The sequence below is a fragment of the Eurytemora carolleeae genome, unplaced genomic scaffold (genome assembly GCF_000591075.1).
Source record: "Eurytemora carolleeae unplaced genomic scaffold, Eaff_2.0 scaffold812, whole genome shotgun sequence".
In the NCBI taxonomy this organism is placed as follows: domain Eukaryota; kingdom Metazoa; phylum Arthropoda; class Copepoda; order Calanoida; family Temoridae; genus Eurytemora; species Eurytemora carolleeae.
Genome location: NW_019396704.1, coordinates 96,638 through 116,540, shown reverse-complemented (window position 1 = coordinate 116,540; position 19,903 = coordinate 96,638). Strand labels below are relative to the sequence as shown.

Genomic DNA, 19,903 nt, shown 5'->3' with positions numbered 1-19,903 from the left:
TAGAAACAGCTACGTATAGCAACATGGCGTATTTTCCGGGAGAACATTTTTTATATTTTTGAGAAATTAAACGTTTTTGTAAAACATTGAAGCTTATCATTGTCATTATCATAATTTCTATTTTTTAACATACCCTAGACATTAAAGGAGCAAAATAGTTTAATACGTACATTTGTACTGCTCTCTATTGTGTTTAAGGTCCCCCATGGATTTTATTATGTACTGACAACATAAATTAATGATTATATGGTTATACATAAAATTGCGTGTTACTATTAAAAAAGATATTTTATAAAAATGCTATCTACGGTTTTATTTAAAAAAAAAAATCTTAAAAGTATAAAAAAAGTTCTCCAGTAATGCTAATAAGATTTCATAAAATTCCGTTTTACCATTTAAATAAAAGGATTTTATGACAACTATATCTACTTTACACTGATTATTTAATTTCTAAAAAATATAAAAAATGTTCTCCCGGAAAATACCCCTTGTTGCTATACCTAGCGGTTTCTATACGTTGGATTTCTATAAGGTTTGACGCCAAGAGAACGAGAATTTTTTTTATCCAAGCCTGAAGAATTATAGGTTAGAGTTAATGTTATTAAACCCTTAATGTTTAGATCTACCGGACTTTTCTATACTTTTCAGTAAAGGATTACGAGGTTTGATAGACTTAGCCGTAAAATCGCCCAGAAGAAATTCTGCGCCTATACATTTTTCGAAAAGTATAATCTATAATAATAATAATACTAGATCTAATTCCTTCAAATCAATATAATAAAAAAGTTAAAGGTCATCATTTAAAACTTATCATTATCCGGAAATACATTAATTTGTGAATCATACGTATTGATTATAAATCCCACGAAACACTGATAGCAATTAAAATCATATGATTCCTTGACACCTTAATGTCTCTTGAAATCCCTGATATCTCTTGAAACCCTAATATCCCTGGAAACCCCTGATATCTCTTGAAACCCCTAATATCTCTTAAAACCTTAATACTTCTTAAAACCCCTGATATCTCTTGAGACCCTAATATCCCATGAAACAACTGATATCTCATGAAACTTTAGTATCCTTCAAACCATGATATCTCTTGAAACCCCTGATATCTCTTGAAACCCTTAATATCCTATGAAACCCCTGATATACCTTAAAACCCTAATATCCCTTAAAACCCCTGTCACTTGACACTATGATATCAAATGAAACCCTGATATCTTCTTGAAGCCCTGATATCCCTTAAAACCCCTTATATCTCTTGAAACCCTAATATCCCCGGAAACCCTGATATCTCTTGACACCCTAATATCCCTGGAAACCCTTGCTATCTCTTTAAATCCCTGATATCTCTTGAAACCCCTGATATCTCTTGAAACCCTTATATCCCCTGAAACAACTGATATCCATAGAAACCTTAATATCCTTCAAACCCTGATATCTCTTGAAAGCCCTGTTATCTCTTGAAACCCATAATATTTCTTGAAGACCTAATATCGCTGGAAACTCTAATATCTCTTAAAAACCCTGATATATCTTGAAACCCTGATATCTCTTGAAACCCCTGATGTATCTTAAAACCCTGATATATCTTGAAACACCTGATATCTCTTGAAACCCTAATATCCCATGAAACAACTGATATCCCAAGAAACCTTAGTATCCTTTAAACCATGATATCTCTTGAAACCCCTGATATCTCTTAAACCCCTGAAATCTCTTTAAACCCTAAATATCCCTTGAAACCTCTGATATATCTTGAAACCCTAATATCCCTTGAAACCCCTGATGTCTCTTAAAACTATGATATCTAATGAAACCATGATATCTTCCAGATATCAGATCCCTTAAAACCCCTCGTATCCCTTGAAACCAAAGATATTCCTTGAAAACACTCATATCCCTTGAAACCCCTGACATCTATTGAAACCCTAATATCGCTTGAAATCCCTTATATCTCTAGACACCCCTGATATCTCTTGAAACCCTAATATCCCTTGAATACCCTGGTATTTATCGAAACCCTAATATCGCTTGAAACCCCAAGGTATCTCTTGAAACGATAATATCCCGTAAAACCCCTGATATATCTTGAACCCAAAAATATTCTTTGAAACTCCTAATATCCCTTGAAACCCCAAATAGGCATCAAAACCCCTGATATCCCTTGAAGCCAAAGATATCCCTTGAAAACCCCGATATCCCTTGAAACCCTGATATACCCTTGAAACCTTGATATTCCTTGAAATCCCTGATATTCATTGAAACCCCTGATATCCCTTGAAACCAAAGATATCCCTTGAAACCAAAGAAATCTCTTGAAACCCCTGATATCCATTGAAACCAAAGATATCCCTTGAAACCAAAGAAATCTCTTGAAACCCCTGATATCCCTTGAAACCAAAGAAATCGCTTGAAACCCCTGATATCCCTTGAAACCAAAGAAATCTCTTGAAACCTCTGATATCCCTTGAAACCAAAGAAATCTCTTGAAACCCTTGATATCCCTTGAAATTAAAGATATCCCTTGAAACCAAAGAAAGCCCTTGAAACCCGTAATATCCCTTGAACTCCTGATCCCTTGAAACTCTAATATCCCTTGAAACCCCTGATATTTCTTTAAAACTTCTAAAAACTCTTTCTTTATTAAAAAATGTTTTTCATGTGCAGTGGTCAAATATGGACTGTTTCCAGGTGAAATCGGAAACTTTAAGAATTTTTCTCAAATTCTTCTTCAATTTTTCTTCCAGAGGGTTGGAGTCCAAATTCCGATGTGAATTTCATACTCCCTCGATCAAGGATAAGGTACCATTGACCCTTAAAACTAGGGGTTGAAAGTCCGGTTAGGTTCTTCTCTCTGAGTAAAAAGCAAAAATGGTCACTAGGTTAAATTTTCTGTTCCTGCTTATCAACTTGCAATCTTCAGGCCTGCTCTAAACGACTAAGATGCTGTAAAAAGATCAACTGTGAAAATTTCTTTTAAAAACTAAATCCAAGTTTTTGAAAACTGATTTGATGAGATAACATTCTTAAGTATTAAAATTTGAAGTGAGATGACTTTGAAAATATTGTTAAGTCTTCTCCATTCATCTTAGAGAGATAGAATAAATATATAGCTTTGGAAAGAGTAGCATACGATGCAAAACTTCATAGATAGGGTAGTTGTCATCTTACACAGCTGGTAATTGATAGATCTGATATAGAGCACACAAGAAAAGAAGTCAAAAAGTACTAGGCGCGTACACAGGATTTTAGCCAGGGGGGGCAATTTTTTGTGTCCCCCCCTGGCTGTTTTTGCCCCCCCCTGGAATTTTTTTGTTCAAAAAGTCAATTAAAATCATAAAAATACACCAAAAAGACTACATTTTTGGGTGTTACTAACCTAATAGAGCCTACAAATTATTCCTTTGCTCGAAAAACTAACTTTAATTTTTTAACTTTATAAATTTATCATTTAACTCCATCACAGCTAACTAAATCAAAAATCACAGCATCATTAAAAATTATATTTACACTAATTAACGAAATTTCTTCTGAAATTTTTAGATAGAATTTACTCAATCTACATAAGCTTCAATTTTCTGGGACTTGCTTGCACAAACATTTTAATGATTTTCTCAGTTGAGAGCTCGAACAGCCTTGTAGGGTGGAAGGCAAACAGTGCAAGATCGTTAAGTCTGCTCTCCGTCATAGATCTTGTGTAATGAAGTATTTATTCTCTTTAGAAGGCTAAAACTTTTCTCTCCTTGTATTAACAGTGAATTTAGACAAATCCTTAGTCCTTGGTCATTGTCAGGTGTTACTTTTTAAACGTAGTTTCCTTTTAATTTTTTATTTTCCACTGAAACGTACATATAGCACAAAAGAGAAACGTTTGTACTGGTCCGACGTTTGTACCAGTCTGACGTTTGTACTGGTCCGATGATTGTACTTGTCCGACGTTTGTACTGGTCCTACGTTTGTAAGTCTTTTTTTGTACCATCCGACGTTTGTACTGGTACCTCATATATAAAGGGTGAGTACATGTAATTTCTCCATTGATAAAGTGGCATGTGAGATTAACAGAAATACTCTTAAACGGTTTTTTTTCTAATAAAATATGAATTACATATTCTTGTTTTTTTTATGGAAAGATGTTTACTTTCATTTGTGGTTTTTCTGCACAAATGTCTTACTTCAGAAACAATGAAGATATTATCAAGCCAGAAAAACGACGTTATCTTTCACATTATTGTTCCAATTAATAAGTCAATGGTACGGTTGTGAGTCGGGCATATCCCTCTTGTATTTGAGGCCCTTAGATTATTGAATACTAACTAATTGTTTAAATTCAGCTGAAGATTATAATAATGTTGGATGAGAACCTTTACGTAAACTAATATCACTTTTTAAAAAACAAATTTCTAATTATAGGATTAATCTGGGTAAAATAGTTTATTTTAGATAAATAATACAATAGATACAAATGTGCGGGTTACTGTCAGATTTCCCTATAACAGTAAGCATGATCCATCCATCCTCTATTATAAACTGGTAGACTTCTCTGATAGAGACATCTAGTGTTGAAATTATGAACTACTAAATATCCTTCTGTGACTAGAACCATATCTGGTAATATTCCAATGTATTTACTGCTCTCCATGGTATAGGCTGCAGTATGTTCTAATACAGATGTGCTGCTATTAACAGCTGCCTTCTGTCCATAAGCTACAGCAGCTTCTGTTAGAAACCAAGCTGCTCCATCCTGAAGCTTCTCTTTACAAACTGGGGAATGAGCAGCGTATATAAACAAGGATTTAGAACAAACCTGGCTGATTACTCCTGTATATATATATCCTCTTGGTATATTCTAGAGGATATAGAGGATGAATTATCTGCAACATGAACCAAGAAAACTAGATCAGGAAACTCATTCATCAGGGTTGAATGAATAAGATACATTAGTTCAGGGTTTGTCAGGTTTCCATTCTCACAAAGTTCATCTCTTCCCACCAGCTCCCAGGGGTACATGGAGCAGGAACTCAGGGTTAGGGATAAAACAAGGATTAGAATTGTTGGCATATTATCCATTGTAGTTATTATCTTTTAGGTTAGAGGGTTCTAGGATACTAGATTGTCTAGATGTTCAATTGGTTTATTCAGGTAGGGATGGATCGTTTCCGCTTTTTTTTGAAAAACGATCGTTTCGTTTTAAAATCGACGAAGAAAAAACGAAAAACGAAAATATTCTTTTCGAAAATAACCCTTTGTTAACGACCGTCGCTTTCAATAACGACCGATAACTACGACCCTTCATTAACGATTGTTAACAATTGTTTTTAAAGAGAAAATGTATTTTTGGGCAGAATATCCGAGGTCAGAAATAATTCAGGTCATTTGTTTCGACAAAAAAACAGTTAAGACAACATTCAAAACCTTATCTTTCTGAAAAAAATTGAAATTTTTTCAAACGTTTTTAAAAACGATTAACAGCCCTAAATCCAGAATATGTGAAATCTTGGTAACGCTTTGGCTTTTGCGGTAAAAGCTAATCTGTAAATTAGCTGTTTAGGATTTAAGTTATTAGAGAATATTAATATTTTAACCAGGAAACGGTTGTTTGAAACTGAATGTGTTCATGTAGTTTCACTGGCTTTTTATATGCTGAACAATGATATAAAGAAGTGTATATTGTGTAAGTCAGGTGTGTAAACACAAAGATGTACTTAATATATTTTAAATACTCCGTGTGTGTGTGATACATCATGATATAAAGATGTGTATATTGTATAAGTCAGGTGTATAAACATAGTGATGTACTTAATATATTTAAAATTCTCGTGTGTGTGTGATACATGATATAAAGATGTGTATATTGTATAAGTCAGGTGTGTAAACATAGTGATGTACTTAATATATTTTTTAATTCTTGTACTTTCATATCATCAAGTATATGCGTGATGCAATGAAAAGATCAGTGCCTATTTTTACAGAAAGTTTTAAAAATTAATGCACGATACTTCTTTTATCATATTTATAAACTAATTTAGATGATATACGATTTGATGCAAATTTAATAAAGTCAAAGATAGACATTATTATTCTTTTTTGTAAATTTTAAACTTGCTTGTACAATACATTTGATTTTAAATGGTCATACAATCATTAATAATTTAAATAAACAACTGTAAATCTTAATTTTATAGATTAAAATAAGAATGTTAGGATTGTTTGAATTTTGTTATTGTATCAAAATTGCATCATGCTTTCATAAATCTGCTGTAAATATTAAACAAAACTTAGCTTTTATTCTTCTTAGCTTTGTTATTTCAAGCCTTAACTATTATCATGATAATAAAACCCAGAAAAAGTAATAAATGCCAAACTGGTTAATAATATTAGTACAATGAAAGATTTACACATACATCTGTTGACCGATTACCCTCAAAATTTTATTAGGAAATTTTTAATTTGGAAATTCAAAAGAATAAAGTTTCCTGGCAAAGCTGGGTTCTAGGCCGGTACCCCCCCCCCCCCCTAAAGGAAGACTGCATGATTTTTTTGTTCACAGGACTGAAGTAAAAACTTTGGTGTGAAGTATCGTTAATCTTGAACACTTGATCTCGAAATCCAATATGTGGCCACTTTTAGATTTTAGGATAAATGCTAGATCCATAATTTAAGATTTACAACTCAAAATTTCTTACTTCGGAAGACTTCTAAATTTTCAAGACATTCATTTTGATAAAGCCAAACCTCAAGTAAATTTTTATTTTATTTTATCTAACTTTGAATATTTGAAACAATGACGATAAAGGTTTAATCTGTATATTTGGATCCACCAAGCTCTCACTGATGTCAGAGTCTGAGACATCATTTCGTCTGCCTGACTCGGTTTTCCAGGGAAAATACTCAGGTTTATGGGGTCTTCTTGTAATCTCAGTATAATCCAAGTTTGGTGGATTTGAAGGATTTTCTGTACTCCTAGTGTACCGCTCGTCACATACAGTACATTGATAAACCTGAATAATAGAATATAATCGAATAGGGAGAATTCTCAGAAATTGAACAGGGTGTATAGGTAAAGGCCAATAAGTTGATTACATGATGTCTTTCAATTACACAGTTTCACGTCTGGGTGCCACTGTAATAATAATTTCAACTAGTTTTCTAATTTAAAAAAAAGTTCCTATGATATCCCTGATTTTACAAGCGCAATTTTTATAGGATACCTTTTAGAATTCTAGCCAGTTCAGCTGCTTCGACATGATATAAACTAGAGATATACCTGAGTACAACGTTCCGTGCATTTCTTCTTTGGAACTCTAGTACAGATTTCACGTGGTGTACTTGAGCACTTCTCGGTTGGAAACTTTTTACACTTTTTTCTAAAATAATAATGTTCTTAGATGGGCATGATTTTGTTAACAAACAAAATATTTAGAATTTTCTTGAACAATGGTGTCATTCAGAAGAATTTACAAACGATGAACGATCAAACAAGAGAAATAAAGATTTAAACAATCGATCAGCATTTTATGTCATGGTTACATGAATGAACTGAAAAAACGAACAAAACGGAATGTAAACAGACTTTTATTTATGGATATTTACCTGGGAATATAATCACATGACTTTCTTGGTGTCTGTGTGCAAACCTCTTTTGGTTCTTCAACGCAATTTTGGTTTACAACCTGCTTGCATTCCTTCCTGGGGACATTATTACACTCCTCTTTTAATACTGTCTTACACTCTTCACGAGGAACATCCTCGCAGACTGTATCAGGAACAGGTCGGCAAACCTTACGCGGAGATTTTCGACATTCTTGTCTCTCAACGTCTTTGCATTCTCGCCGGGGTACATCTACACACTCTTCACGAGGAACATCTTTACATTCCTCTCTATCAACCATCTGACATTCTTGTTTTGGAACAGGAACACATTCTTCTCGTGGGATATTCTGGCACTGTTCCTGTTGGTAAAAATCACACCGTTCTCTGGGAACTTTTTCGCAGCTTTGACGAGGAAGGTTCTGGCAAGATTCTCTTGGAACAAGATTGCACTGCTGACGAGGAACTAGCCTACATTCTTGTCGTGGACGTGTAGCACATTGTGTATTAGGCAGGGTCGTGCATTCCTGTCTTGGCACTGTCTGGCATGACCTAGATAATAACTACCTATACCGCCGGTTCAAATCTTGAATCATCGATTTATAGTTAAAGATTAATGAGGTTTTGAATCGTTAATTCAGGATTTGAATCAGCAGTTTGGCCCCAGAGTAGTAAAAAATATTAATTGCTTATTTAAATTTTGTTCCAACACACCTTTGTGGAGTACTAGTGCAGTTACCCCTGTTTAGTTGGCATCTTTGCCGCGGAACATTTCTACAGGTACTAACAGGTTCACTCCTACACACGCGTCTAGAAACTGGTCTACAGTTGCTGTTAGCTGGGATTCTGTTGATTCCAACATTGTTGGATTGCCCCACATTATTAAAGACTTGTCTCTCCACACGAGCTAATTCATCTGAAACTTCAGGAAGGTTTTCTTCAACTCCATCTAATATATCTGTTATATCCTCTTCTGTTTGTCTTTTGCCTCGAATACTTCCTAGAAAATATGAATAAAATATACTTTTTCAGAGCAAACTAATAGAGAAAAAATCTATTCTGTTTCAAATAAGTTTTCTTACCTGAAACTGAACCAGTTCTTTCAAATCCCAAAACCCCGAAGGAACTCTCTGAAAACCCTGTTCCTAATGACGTAGTTGATCCTCCAAACGGATTTCCAAGGGAGGTACCGGAACCTCCAAATTGATTCCCCTGGGTGGTACTTCCAAATTGATTCCCCTGGGTGGTACTAGAACCTCCAAATTGATTCCCGAGAGAAGATACAGAACCTCCAAATTGATTCCCGAGAGAAGAAACAGAACCTCCAAATTGATTCCCAAGGTTATTGAACCCTTGATTGATTAAGGATGGTATTTGTCCTCCAAATGGTTGATTAAGATTAGAATCACACTGTAGTTCCTGAACATCATTACATGTCTGGGTTGATGTACTTTCACACACTTCTTCTTGTACAGTAGTGCACTCATTCTGCTGATTGCTGCACTGTTGTACATTCAAAGTTGTACATTCTTCATCTGATATTGTTGTACACTGCTGGTTGTTGGTTGTCAAACATTGTTGATCATTCACAGTAGTACAAACCTACACAATTTTCAAAATTATTATTAGTTAAAGTGACTGTAAGCGTAACTTTAAATGACCTTCCATTTATAGAGTGGCATGTCTGATTTAAAACGATACCCTGTAAACCTTTGCATGATAACAGATTTCGAAGCTAGTCTTATTTTCATAGCCGAAAATTAACTGCCAAAACTAATTGCTTGACTTCATTTGGAGAGTTTGAATAGAGTGAAAAAGTGGTTAGGGTTCTGGTCTGCTCAGCTAGAACCAGACTTTTTAGGGAAATAGATAGATTAATGAACAGTAGGGCGGTCAATGTGATCGCTTAATACTACCTTATCGTTGTCAATTGGACATGCCTCTATGAAAATGGAACGTAACTTGAAATTACGCTTACAGTCCCCCCGTTAACCTTATCTAAGATTCTATTTCACACCTGCTCATCCAAAGTTGTGCATCGTTGTTCTGTTATTGTTGTACACAGCTGATCATCAATGGTTTGACACAGGGTCTCTTCTTCAGTTCTACAATAGAACTTTTAAATAAGATAAAGTTAAGCTACATTTAGGAGTCAAGTTGTGTCTTCTAACTAATCTTCTGTCTATTTAAAAGTTCCAATCCCAGGATTGAGTTTCAAATTGGTAGGATTAGGAAAGAATATTATTGATTGATTGTTGTAGAAAACTACAAACGTCGTCGCCGTATATATCAATACAATGAAAATGATTTCTACCAAGCTGTCAAACAATATTAATACAAATAAACAAGGAAACAAAGAGGAGCTGTCAATTAGCAGCTTCTGTTTTCTTTAAAAATAAAAAAAATCTTGTTAGAAATAAAAGCTTAAAAAGAAACGTCGTCTTTGTTGTATTGATGTAAACGCCGACCATTGTACCTGCATTGTTTATCATCTACTATTCTACACTCTTGATCCACCACTGTACTGCACTTCTCTTCATTTACAGTTGTACACATTTGATCCTTAACATTTAACAATGTAGTTAGTTGTTTTCCCTAACTGCAAAGATTTCAAAGACATGTTTGCTTTTGATAAGCAATGTAATAAAGAAAAAAAACCACAACTTTTTAAACGATCGCTTTTAGTTTGATTTTGGTTCTTTTTGGGGCTTGTTTTAGTATATATTTTCTCTAAAGGGTCAAAACTTAATAAAGTGGAATAAAATCAAATGTTTAAACAATTTTGAAATTTTAAAAGCTTTCCGGAACTTTTTGGGACCTTTCAAAAGTCCTAAAACGCTAAGCAATATGGACGTAAATGTATAACAATGAAACGCAAGACTTTAAATAATTATTATCAAGTTATAATATATTTTTGTTTGATTTTAATAAAATATTTTTATAAATCTAAATTCTGCAAATTCAGTCAATTCTAATTATTATTATTTCCTTGTCTATATTTTCTTAGCAAACATTTTTGCGCTCGAATATATTAATTTTGTAAAAATATTCACCTGCACTGTATTGCATGTTCTATCTGTGATTGTTGTACATTTTTGTTCCACAACAGAATCACATTTTTGCTCTGTTATTGTATCACATACATCCTCCATCGTAGTTTCACATTCATCCCTACAATATCAAAATGCCGTAGACATTTGATATGTCAAAACTATATATATATATATATTTCCGCTAACGTTTAAAGTTTAAAGTATCAATGGATTTCACAATTAGGTTGCAAATATATCGGATAAGAAAATTTTTTTTTAAATTGAAAACTTATTTCTGCTTAAATGAAAATAAATATTTTCAGAAATCATCCCTGAGTGCTGTAATATACAGATTAAACTTTGAAAGTGGAGTACATCATTAGCGTACATCATCACTCTATCTACTATAACCTCGTTGCTAATAACTCTTTCTAACCACTGGTTTAAAACTACATTCACTGAACAGATTGTTAAAATGGGGGGAAGGGGGGATAATTTTTGTTGAATAAGTAATTACTCCTCCCCCCTCCTAAAACCCTCAAGCATGCACCTTCAATATTTGTTCATGGTCGGTGTAGAGTAACCGCGCACTTATTAAACATTTTTATAGTTTGCGTAGAAATAATGCGCGCATTAACTCATTTACATATGGTGCGTAATTCCCGTTTTCATAGACACGAAAATAATAGACAAAATCTAAAAAAACAGACACTTAGACCTATCAAGGTTACCCCCACAAAGGGTGAGAGTTTAATGACGACCTTTCAGGGTTACCCTCGCAAAGGATGAGAGTTTAATGACGACCTTTCAGGGTTACCCTCGCAAAGGATGATAGTTTAATGACGACCTTTCAGGGTTACCCTCGCAAAGGATGAGAGTTTAATGACGACCTTTCAGGGTTACCCTCGCAAAGGATGAGAGTTTAATGACGACCTGAAACTCTTGAATTATTGCGAACTAAAGGATTAATTTGATCGGCCTTTGATATTTGTTTTAAGCTTATAGACAAAATTATTTTAAAAATCAACTAGCTAACAGATTGACAGAGTAGTTTATGGAAGAAGACAGATTGAATAAATACTGCACTCTCGTTTCTGTAGTATTATTGTTTGTAGGTTTGTATGTGGAATTTCGAAAATTATGTTTTTTGCAATTCCGCCCTAGCATTGTGGTTAAATTCCTCCCTGGTATTGCAGTTAAATTACGCCCTGGTATTGCAGTTAAATTCCGTCCTGGTATTGCGGTTAAATTACACCCTGGTATTGCAGTTAAATTCCGTCCTGGTATTGCGGTCAAATTCCGCCCTAGTATTGCGGTTAAACTAAGCCCTGGTATTGCAGTTAAATTATTCCCTGGTATTGTGGTTAAATTACGCCCTGGTATTGCAATTAAATTCCGTCCTGGTATTGCGGTTAAATTATGCCCTGGTATTGCGGTTAAATTATGCCCTGGTATTGCGGTTATACTTCGCACTGGTATTGCGGTCAAATTCCGCCCTAGTATTGCAGTCGAATTCCGCCCTAGTATTGCGGTTAAATTCCGCACTATAGTATTGTGGTTAAATTCCGCCCTGGTATTTCGGTTAAATTTTGTAACTTATAAAAATATAATAAAAATAAAGATTTTATAATAGTTTTGTTCTTCTTAATTGCTTTAAAAAAGATGTTCAATCAACATAAAAAACTTTAAAAATTGATGAATTTTAGTAAAGTAAATTGTCAATTGTGTATCGCAGAGACATTTTGATCGTTTCCACGTTTTCGATTAAAACGACCATTAACGACGACCCTGTTATATACGATCGTTAACGACATGTTAAAGAGAAAATACATTTTTTGGTCGGAAAATCCGAGTCAGAAAACATTATTTGTCTCGATAAAAACCCATTTAAGACAACATTCATACTATTATCTTCCTAAAAAAAATGAAATTTATTGTCAGAAAACTCAGTTTCATTAGCGAAATTCTTTCAAGTTTTTTTTCACTTCAAAAGGAGTGGTTCGTTTTCAAAACGATAGTTTTTTCTATAGACAAAACGATTGTTTATAGAAAAAAAATTCGAAACGAAAAACGATCGTTGTATCAATTGTTTTTAAAAACGATTAAGAACCCTAATCAAACATTCACTATCATGTATCCACTATAATGCATATGTCGTCTTTAAATTGTCACGTTTGTCTGTTTTTCCCTTTACCTAGTAGTTTCTGTGCATTCTTTCTTTAATGTTTGGCGGCATTCTCTGTCAGGCACCTACACAGTACATGTATTACAAAAAATGTTAGAAAATGTTTTAATAGCAAATGTTACTATTAAAATGGAGTATAGGTTTACGTCGAAAAATAATCGCTTTTGATCGCTACTAGTCTTACTTCTATCTGTTGCGTCTATTAGGAGAAAATGGTTAAAACTACTCATACCGAAAAGGTAGCATCCAAACAAATTCAGAAAGTTACGACATTCAACTTGGATCGTAAAAAAAAACAATTTAATTCTAATCAAATCATTAAGATAATACAAACAATAGTCATCGATTATTTTTTGACGCATTTGTTATAGTCAATATTTCATAATATTTTTTTTATTTTTCATGAGAGTTACTTTTGAAAACATTTATTTCTGTTTCGAGGATTTTTGATAATGAAGACGAAATTTTCATATTTTCCAGGAATGTTCGAAAAAAAAAATATTATTAAATATAATGAATTCGAATGTGTCGAAAAATAATCAATGACTACTGTTTGTAATATCGAAATGATCTGTTTGGAATTAAATTGATTATTTTACGATCCGAGTTGAATGTTGCAACTTTCTGAATTTGTATGGACGCTACGTTCTTTATTATAAGTCGTTTTTAAAAATTTTCTCCTTACAGACGCAACAGATAGAAGTAAGATTAATATCGATCAAAAGCGATTATTTTTCGCCGTAAGTCTATACCCCTTTCATTTTATGAGAACACTCATTTCATTTAAACTCTAGGACATCATATTTTTGTTTTTAATAAATTGACTGACGTCACTCTGCATAAGGGAAGTGAACATATGTTTCGTGTACGAGGTTTGCATACATATATCATTTTGTGAATTATTATTCAAATTAGTTTCATTAATTCACAAGGGATACTTGCTAGTTAATTAATTAATTAATGTACGAACACGCATACATGTTAATTAGCTAACAAAGATAGACAATAATAAGAAGATTCAGATTCCTAAAAAGACCAACTTCAATTCAAACTCAGGAAAAATTTAAAAATAAAGCATTATTATATTTCTTCAAAGCGGCCGAGCGCTGTGTCTAGGTGACTGAGTGACGGGGAATCGTACATTCAGGGTTTGCCATGGCGCCGAAATTAAGAGGGGTAAGTTTTATGATTTGATTTTGATGCAGTAAATCCAGAAACTGCACACTAGCTCTTTAACTACAAATAATTATCATTTTTATCAAAGCATTATTTTTCCTTCACCTGTTTGCACTCTCTTTCTAGTTCTATCCCGCATTCCTCCTTTACCTCTGCAACATAAATCAAAAGGAAAAAAATATCTTTTGTTATCCTTTCATCCTGGACTAATCAGAGTCTAAAACTGGAGAACAAAACTTACGACTTAAATGTTCAGTTCCAGCTTAAATGGAGCCTCAATTCTGACTTAATTTAAATCGGAAAATTTGAATTTATAAATAGTTTTCCCTAATCTGGAATAGATATATACATCCTAAGCTGGGAACTTTTGAATGGTGGATTTCGGGATTAATGCTAAATGCGCTCTTTTTCATAATCTCCAGATTAAATAATGCTTGTTATCCTCTTTTTCTTAATCTCCAGATTAAATAATGCAAATTCTCCTCTTTTTCTTAATCTCCAGATTATATAATGCTTGTTCTCCTCTTTTTCTTAATCTCCAGATTAAATAAGGCTTGTTCTCCTCTTTTTCTTAATCTCCAGATTAAATAATGCTTGTTCTCCTCTTTTTCTTAATCTCCAGATTAAATAATGCTTGTTCTCCTCTTTTTCTTAATCTCCAGATTAAATAAGGCTTGTTCTCCTCTTTTTCTTAATCTCCAGATTAAATAATGCTTGTTCTCCTCTTTTTCTTAATCTCCAGATTAAATAATGCTTGTTCTCCTCTTGTTATTAATCTTCAGAGCTGGGAACTTTTGAATGGTGGATATTAGGATTAATGCTTGATCCACTCTTTTTCTTAATCTCCAGAGCTGAAAACTTTAGAATTGGATATCCTTAATCCTGATCCGATAATTAATCTGGAGATTAAAAATGAGAGGAGAACAAGCAATATTTAATCTCGAGATTAAGAAAAAGAGTGGATCAAGCATTAATCCCGATATCCACTATTCTAAAGTTTTCAGCTCAGATTAAATATGGCATGTTCTCCTCATGTTATTAATCTCCAGATTAATTAACCGATCGGAGCTGGGAACTTTAGAATGGATAAACTTTAATCCTGACTTCTTGATCCGAATATCCACTGTGGAAACTTTTCATTTTAGTCCTAATCCACTCTTTTTCTCTCTCCTTGGATAACCGTAAATTGTTTTCTCCAATGAGAATATTTCTGTTCTCTCATTGGTTGCCCGCTTTTCTCTGATTGGCTGCTACAGTTTCTCAGATGATTAAATATTAATTTGAATTTTATCGTTTTTCATACACGATAATCTTGCAAGATTATGTTAATCTTGAGATTATGAAAAAGAGAGGATCAAGCATTAATCCCGATATCCACCATTCTAAAGTTTTCAGCTCAGGATAAGGATATCCAGTTCTAAAGTTTTCAGAGCTGAAAACTTTAGAATGGGATATCCTTAATCCCGATCGGTTAATTCATCTGGAGATTAATAACAAGAGGAGAACAAGCATTATTTAATCTCGAGATTAAGAACAAGAGTGGATCAAGCATTAAACCCGATATCCACCATTCAAAAGTTCCCAGCTCAGCTCAGATTAATTAACCGATAGAGATTAAAGATATCCCATTCTAAAGTTTTCAGCTCTTTATCTGTAATCTCTGTCGGTCTGTAATTTCCGTAATTTCCGTAATCTGATTGGTTCATATTTTCCCAGGGAGATTAAAATTACAAAGAAATTAAACTGCATGCATATAGTTCCTTACTTGCATAGATGCAGCAAACCATGAACTTGAAAATTATAAATATATACAAATCTGTTAAGTCGTCTCATGGATATCACTGTGCAATTATTTCATCTTATTTACATAGACAAAAAAATTATATTTCTGATAATTGGCACATTTAAACAGAAACGAATTGCCGTCCGTGAGCATTGAAATAAAAGTAACGAGGACATTTTTTGTTAGTTTTTTTTTGATGGGAAATAAAAACTGTAGATTTGATATAAGGCCCAGGGGAGTGTATACATCATAAAACATCATTATATAATAAACACACAGTTTAATACACAATTGTACAACTTCTACATACAGCTCAAATCTCGAAGCAGACTAGATACTTTTTTGACCCTGATTATCCTTAAACCACCTCTAGGTCAGTCAGCTGGACGTTTCTTTTAGATTCAAACAAATATAGTAAAATGTAAAGATTAAAGTACATTACCGTCTGTACACTTTTTATCGAAGACGATATCACAGTCCACATCAGATACAGCATCACAGTGTTTCTCCTTTACTCAGTTTCAAATGGAGATTATTCAATAATAGAATATTGCAAAATTGTTCTGCAGAAAAACTTTCTAGATTTTTTTTTATTTCCTATAATTAGGCTTTTTGACATTGTCCTAGAAAAAAATGAAATGAAATTTGTTTGGATTTTTCGAAAGAATTTTTGTTTTAATGAATAATTTTCCTGGACTGTTTTGCATTTAGTTTCGTATTCAGTTGTACATTCCAGCTTCTCCCTGCAGTACAATACATACAAAAGGTATTCTACATTTAAATGGACTGTAGACGTAGTTTCAAGAGGAATAGCCGATTCACAACGGTACCCTGAAGTATACTGTCTGATCTATCATTTTTGCTGATGATATATTGTCAGAATTTAACTGTTTACGAGCTAGACAAACGACGATATCTTCCTCATTATTAATCAGATAAAGGTTATAAACAGTATTGTTGTAAATTGGTCATGTATCTTTTATAAAGGAGGTTCATTTGAAATTACAAAGACATTTCCTTTGAGAGAAAAGTCAATTATAAAAAATAAATTATTGTTTAACTTACCTAACTGTGCAGTATGGTTCTTCCACTAAGCTACAAACTGGTTCACACTCCTTGCTGAATAATCCATCAAATATTTGATTATTGTGATTGCTCAATTATTCTGTTTCCTAACTCTAGCCAACCATTTTAAATGCAACTATAAATTCAATTTGTTGATTTAATTTGATAGAAAATCCTGTGAGTACAGTCTGCAGATATTTTATAACCAGATTTAACAGTTTTACACTTCTGGGGACTTCCATACTCATACTCGTCCCATTTCCTTAAAGGCCAGCTTGGAGGATAGCCGCCATGTTGGATATCTTGATGGCTATCATGATGGTTTTTGATATGGCTGCCATGATGGTTTTCAATATGGCCGCCATGATGGTTTTCAACATTGCCGTTATTATGCTTTTCAATATGGCCACCATGATTGCTAATTCTTGCAGGAGACGCCACTCCAAGCCCCAGAAATAATGCCTATAGAGTATTTTTCGTAAAGAGAATGTAGTCGTAATTTAAAGAATTTATTGCCTGATTCACAATGGTACAATTAAAATCTTTAATCTAATGTGGAAGATATCAGCAAAGTGTTGAGTTGTTACAAATATTACCTTTTTCGTCTTTTTACACAACGCCGCAAGTCACTTTTACCGTATAGACTATTTAGATCAACAAAAAACTATAGTGCTCAAAAATGATATCTTCAACGTTCATGAAAACACGTAAATTGTAAAGGGCAACTTTGAGAATTGGGCATGGGAGTAGCCCCTTCTAAACTGGAGGGTCACTTGAAATTACGTGTACATTCCCTTTATTTTTATATTTATGAGACTATTTCTCCTTTTTAGATCAATTTTATCTGTCTGAGCAATGCAAACATGATTTAGCAGATTGCCATGCAATGACAGTACGACAACTTCGATGGAGATAAAAACTTTGGGATGAAAAACTTTTGTTCCTACTAAAAGTTTTGCAGTACACATTTTTTATTTTATGACTTTGTTTTGGTGTCAAAAGTCATGATTTTTCCAATTACTTTTTACATTGTAATTATAATGGATGTCACTAAGAAGGGAGTGTCTACTGTACAGTGTACAGTGCACCAGTGTGAAGGTTCCAACATTTCAAAATTGTATTCATACAAATGTTGGATATTATTGAACTATGCAAAATTTTACTCTAAGAGGAAATAAAAGGAAAAAACAAACCAAAAAATAGTCACTTTAAAACAAGTTTTTTGGATTGTTTTAGTTTTGTTAATTTGCCTGATTAGTTTTATATTTATCTTCGCTTAGGGTCGAAATTTGGCAGAGTGCAAAGTAAAGCAAATGCTGATAGTAAATAATTTTGAACATTGCCAAACTTCTTGTATTTTGTGAAACCCATTTAAAAGTTTCAAAACCTTAAACGTGTTATTGCCAATCACTTTGCCAAAGATTTTTATTTTCTTTAAAAAACTTCTACACCCCTCGTTATTATTGTTGAACAACTGTAAAATAATCCTTGAATATTTAAAAAAAACAGTCGGCGTCGGCGTCAAGACGACTTTCGATTTCAATTTTGATTTAAATTGTTAAATATGATGAATATACAAAAACAGAAGTAAAGAGAAGCTGTCAATTAAAAGGTTTCTCTTTGATTACTTGTAAACTTGTAATTTGAAAAAGTTTATTACCATTTCAAACTAAGATTAAAAAAGTGATTTTCATTGTATTGATATAATCGCCTATCGTATTTCTTCATTTATTTATGTTTTTAATGAAAATACTAAAAACTAATCCCATATCGACCTCACTGCTATAGATAAAACTAGTTTTGTGTGCTCTCCCTTTATTATGATTGTTTTTTATTTCTCACCCAGACGGAGATCATAATGTTTCCTTGTATTCACTATTTATCCTTCATTCTTGACTAGGCGAGGTACAACTGTTGGTGGAACAACCAGCAACTCTAATTCACATTTCAGAAACCACAAACTTTATGCGTTACTTTACGACTAGGGTCATTTTTCAGCGGAATTCTAGTTTACGTATGCGGAAACGACCCGGAATTTTTTCCATTTCAATTATGGAAAAGGTTCCGTTAAAACAATATTCGTACTCATGTGTCTCATTTATTTTTCGGTTTCCAGTTTACGGAATGAAAACCGGAAATTAAGGAATTGAACCCTAGTTTTTTTCGGTTTAAGAATTATTTTTCCGGTGTACGGATTAAAAACTGGAAATATTTTCTTTTGAAAGGCATGTAAGGAACCTAGAATTTTTGTTCTATTTACGGAAGGAAAACTGGAAATATAACGGTTTACGGAATGGAACATTTTTGTTTTCATTTTTTACGGCAATATCCCGGAATTCCCCTTTATAGAACAATTTACCTGATAGTTCCATCTTCAATGATTTTTTCTGCTCTTTGTTTGATAAAATACCGTCAAAATGTAATTTGCTTATGTATATGCTTTTTTTCTATAAACGGTTTAGGTCTTAAACAGTGATTATTTTCTTTATTGTTCAGAATATGTAGAATGCCGAATGCTAAAGATATATCACTGTAAAGCGTAAACTAAAAATGCAAATCTTTCAAAATTTCACCAAATACTCCTTAAATACTGCATCTGGCAACCCTTCACTGCAAACTCAGCAGAATGAAAAGGTCAAATTTACGCAATATTACTGGTGCGATTTTGTGATATCATAGTTCATCAAGTTTAAATTTTATAAACATTTTTGAGAAAGCAAATTTATCCAGTTACATACAGGGTTACCCACAAAGTATGAGACTCCAGACGATTTTTTCAAAATATCAATTGAATGCAGAAATCAAAAATCAATCTTCAAATTGTCATTTTTATAGAGTTTTGGGTCGTCTTTACAGTCTCATCTGTTGTGGGTAAACCTTTATTTGAAATTCATAACAATTGTGTTCTTGTCAAAAGCTAGAGTTATGATTCAAAACATAAAGATCTAAATTTTGAGTGCTATAAATATTCCAATGTTTGATGCAACGTTCAAAGGAATTGAGTTCCTGTCACAAACTCAATTTTTTAATTCCTATATCTTTGCAACCAAGTATCGTAGACCTTTG

General features: G+C 33.2%; 1 protein-coding gene across 1 annotated transcript; it reads right to left on the bottom strand.

The window, feature by feature from the left end:
* Positions 1 to 6,741: 6,741 nt before the first annotated feature.
* On the bottom strand, positions 6,742 to 19,414 carry LOC111707588 (axoneme-associated protein mst101(2)). The gene is made up of 15 exons (XM_023480716.1): positions 18,680 to 19,414; positions 17,013 to 17,299; positions 16,838 to 16,891; positions 16,464 to 16,515; positions 16,215 to 16,281; positions 14,095 to 14,141; positions 12,823 to 12,878; positions 10,650 to 10,767; positions 10,073 to 10,158; positions 9,614 to 9,701; positions 8,679 to 9,198; positions 8,311 to 8,596; positions 7,600 to 8,148; positions 7,274 to 7,373; positions 6,742 to 7,007 (listed from the first exon to the last, which is right to left on the bottom strand). Exons 1-15 carry the CDS (start codon positions 18,692 to 18,694, stop codon positions 6,765 to 6,767), a joined length of 2,568 nt encoding a protein of 855 aa, XP_023336484.1. The 5' UTR covers positions 18,695 to 19,414; the 3' UTR covers positions 6,742 to 6,764.
* Positions 19,415 to 19,903: the final 489 nt, after the last annotated feature.

Excerpts from the sequence above, each read along its gene's own strand:
- LOC111707588 (XM_023480716.1), bottom strand. Across the intron at positions 12,879-14,094 it reads TAGAAAGAGAGTGCAAACAG|GTGCCTGACAGAGAATGCCG; the intron begins GTGAAGGAAAAA and ends TGTACTGTGTAG. Across the intron at positions 8,597-8,678 it reads AAGAACTGGTTCAGTTTCAG|GAAGTATTCGAGGCAAAAGA; the intron begins GTAAGAAAACTT and ends CATATTTTCTAG.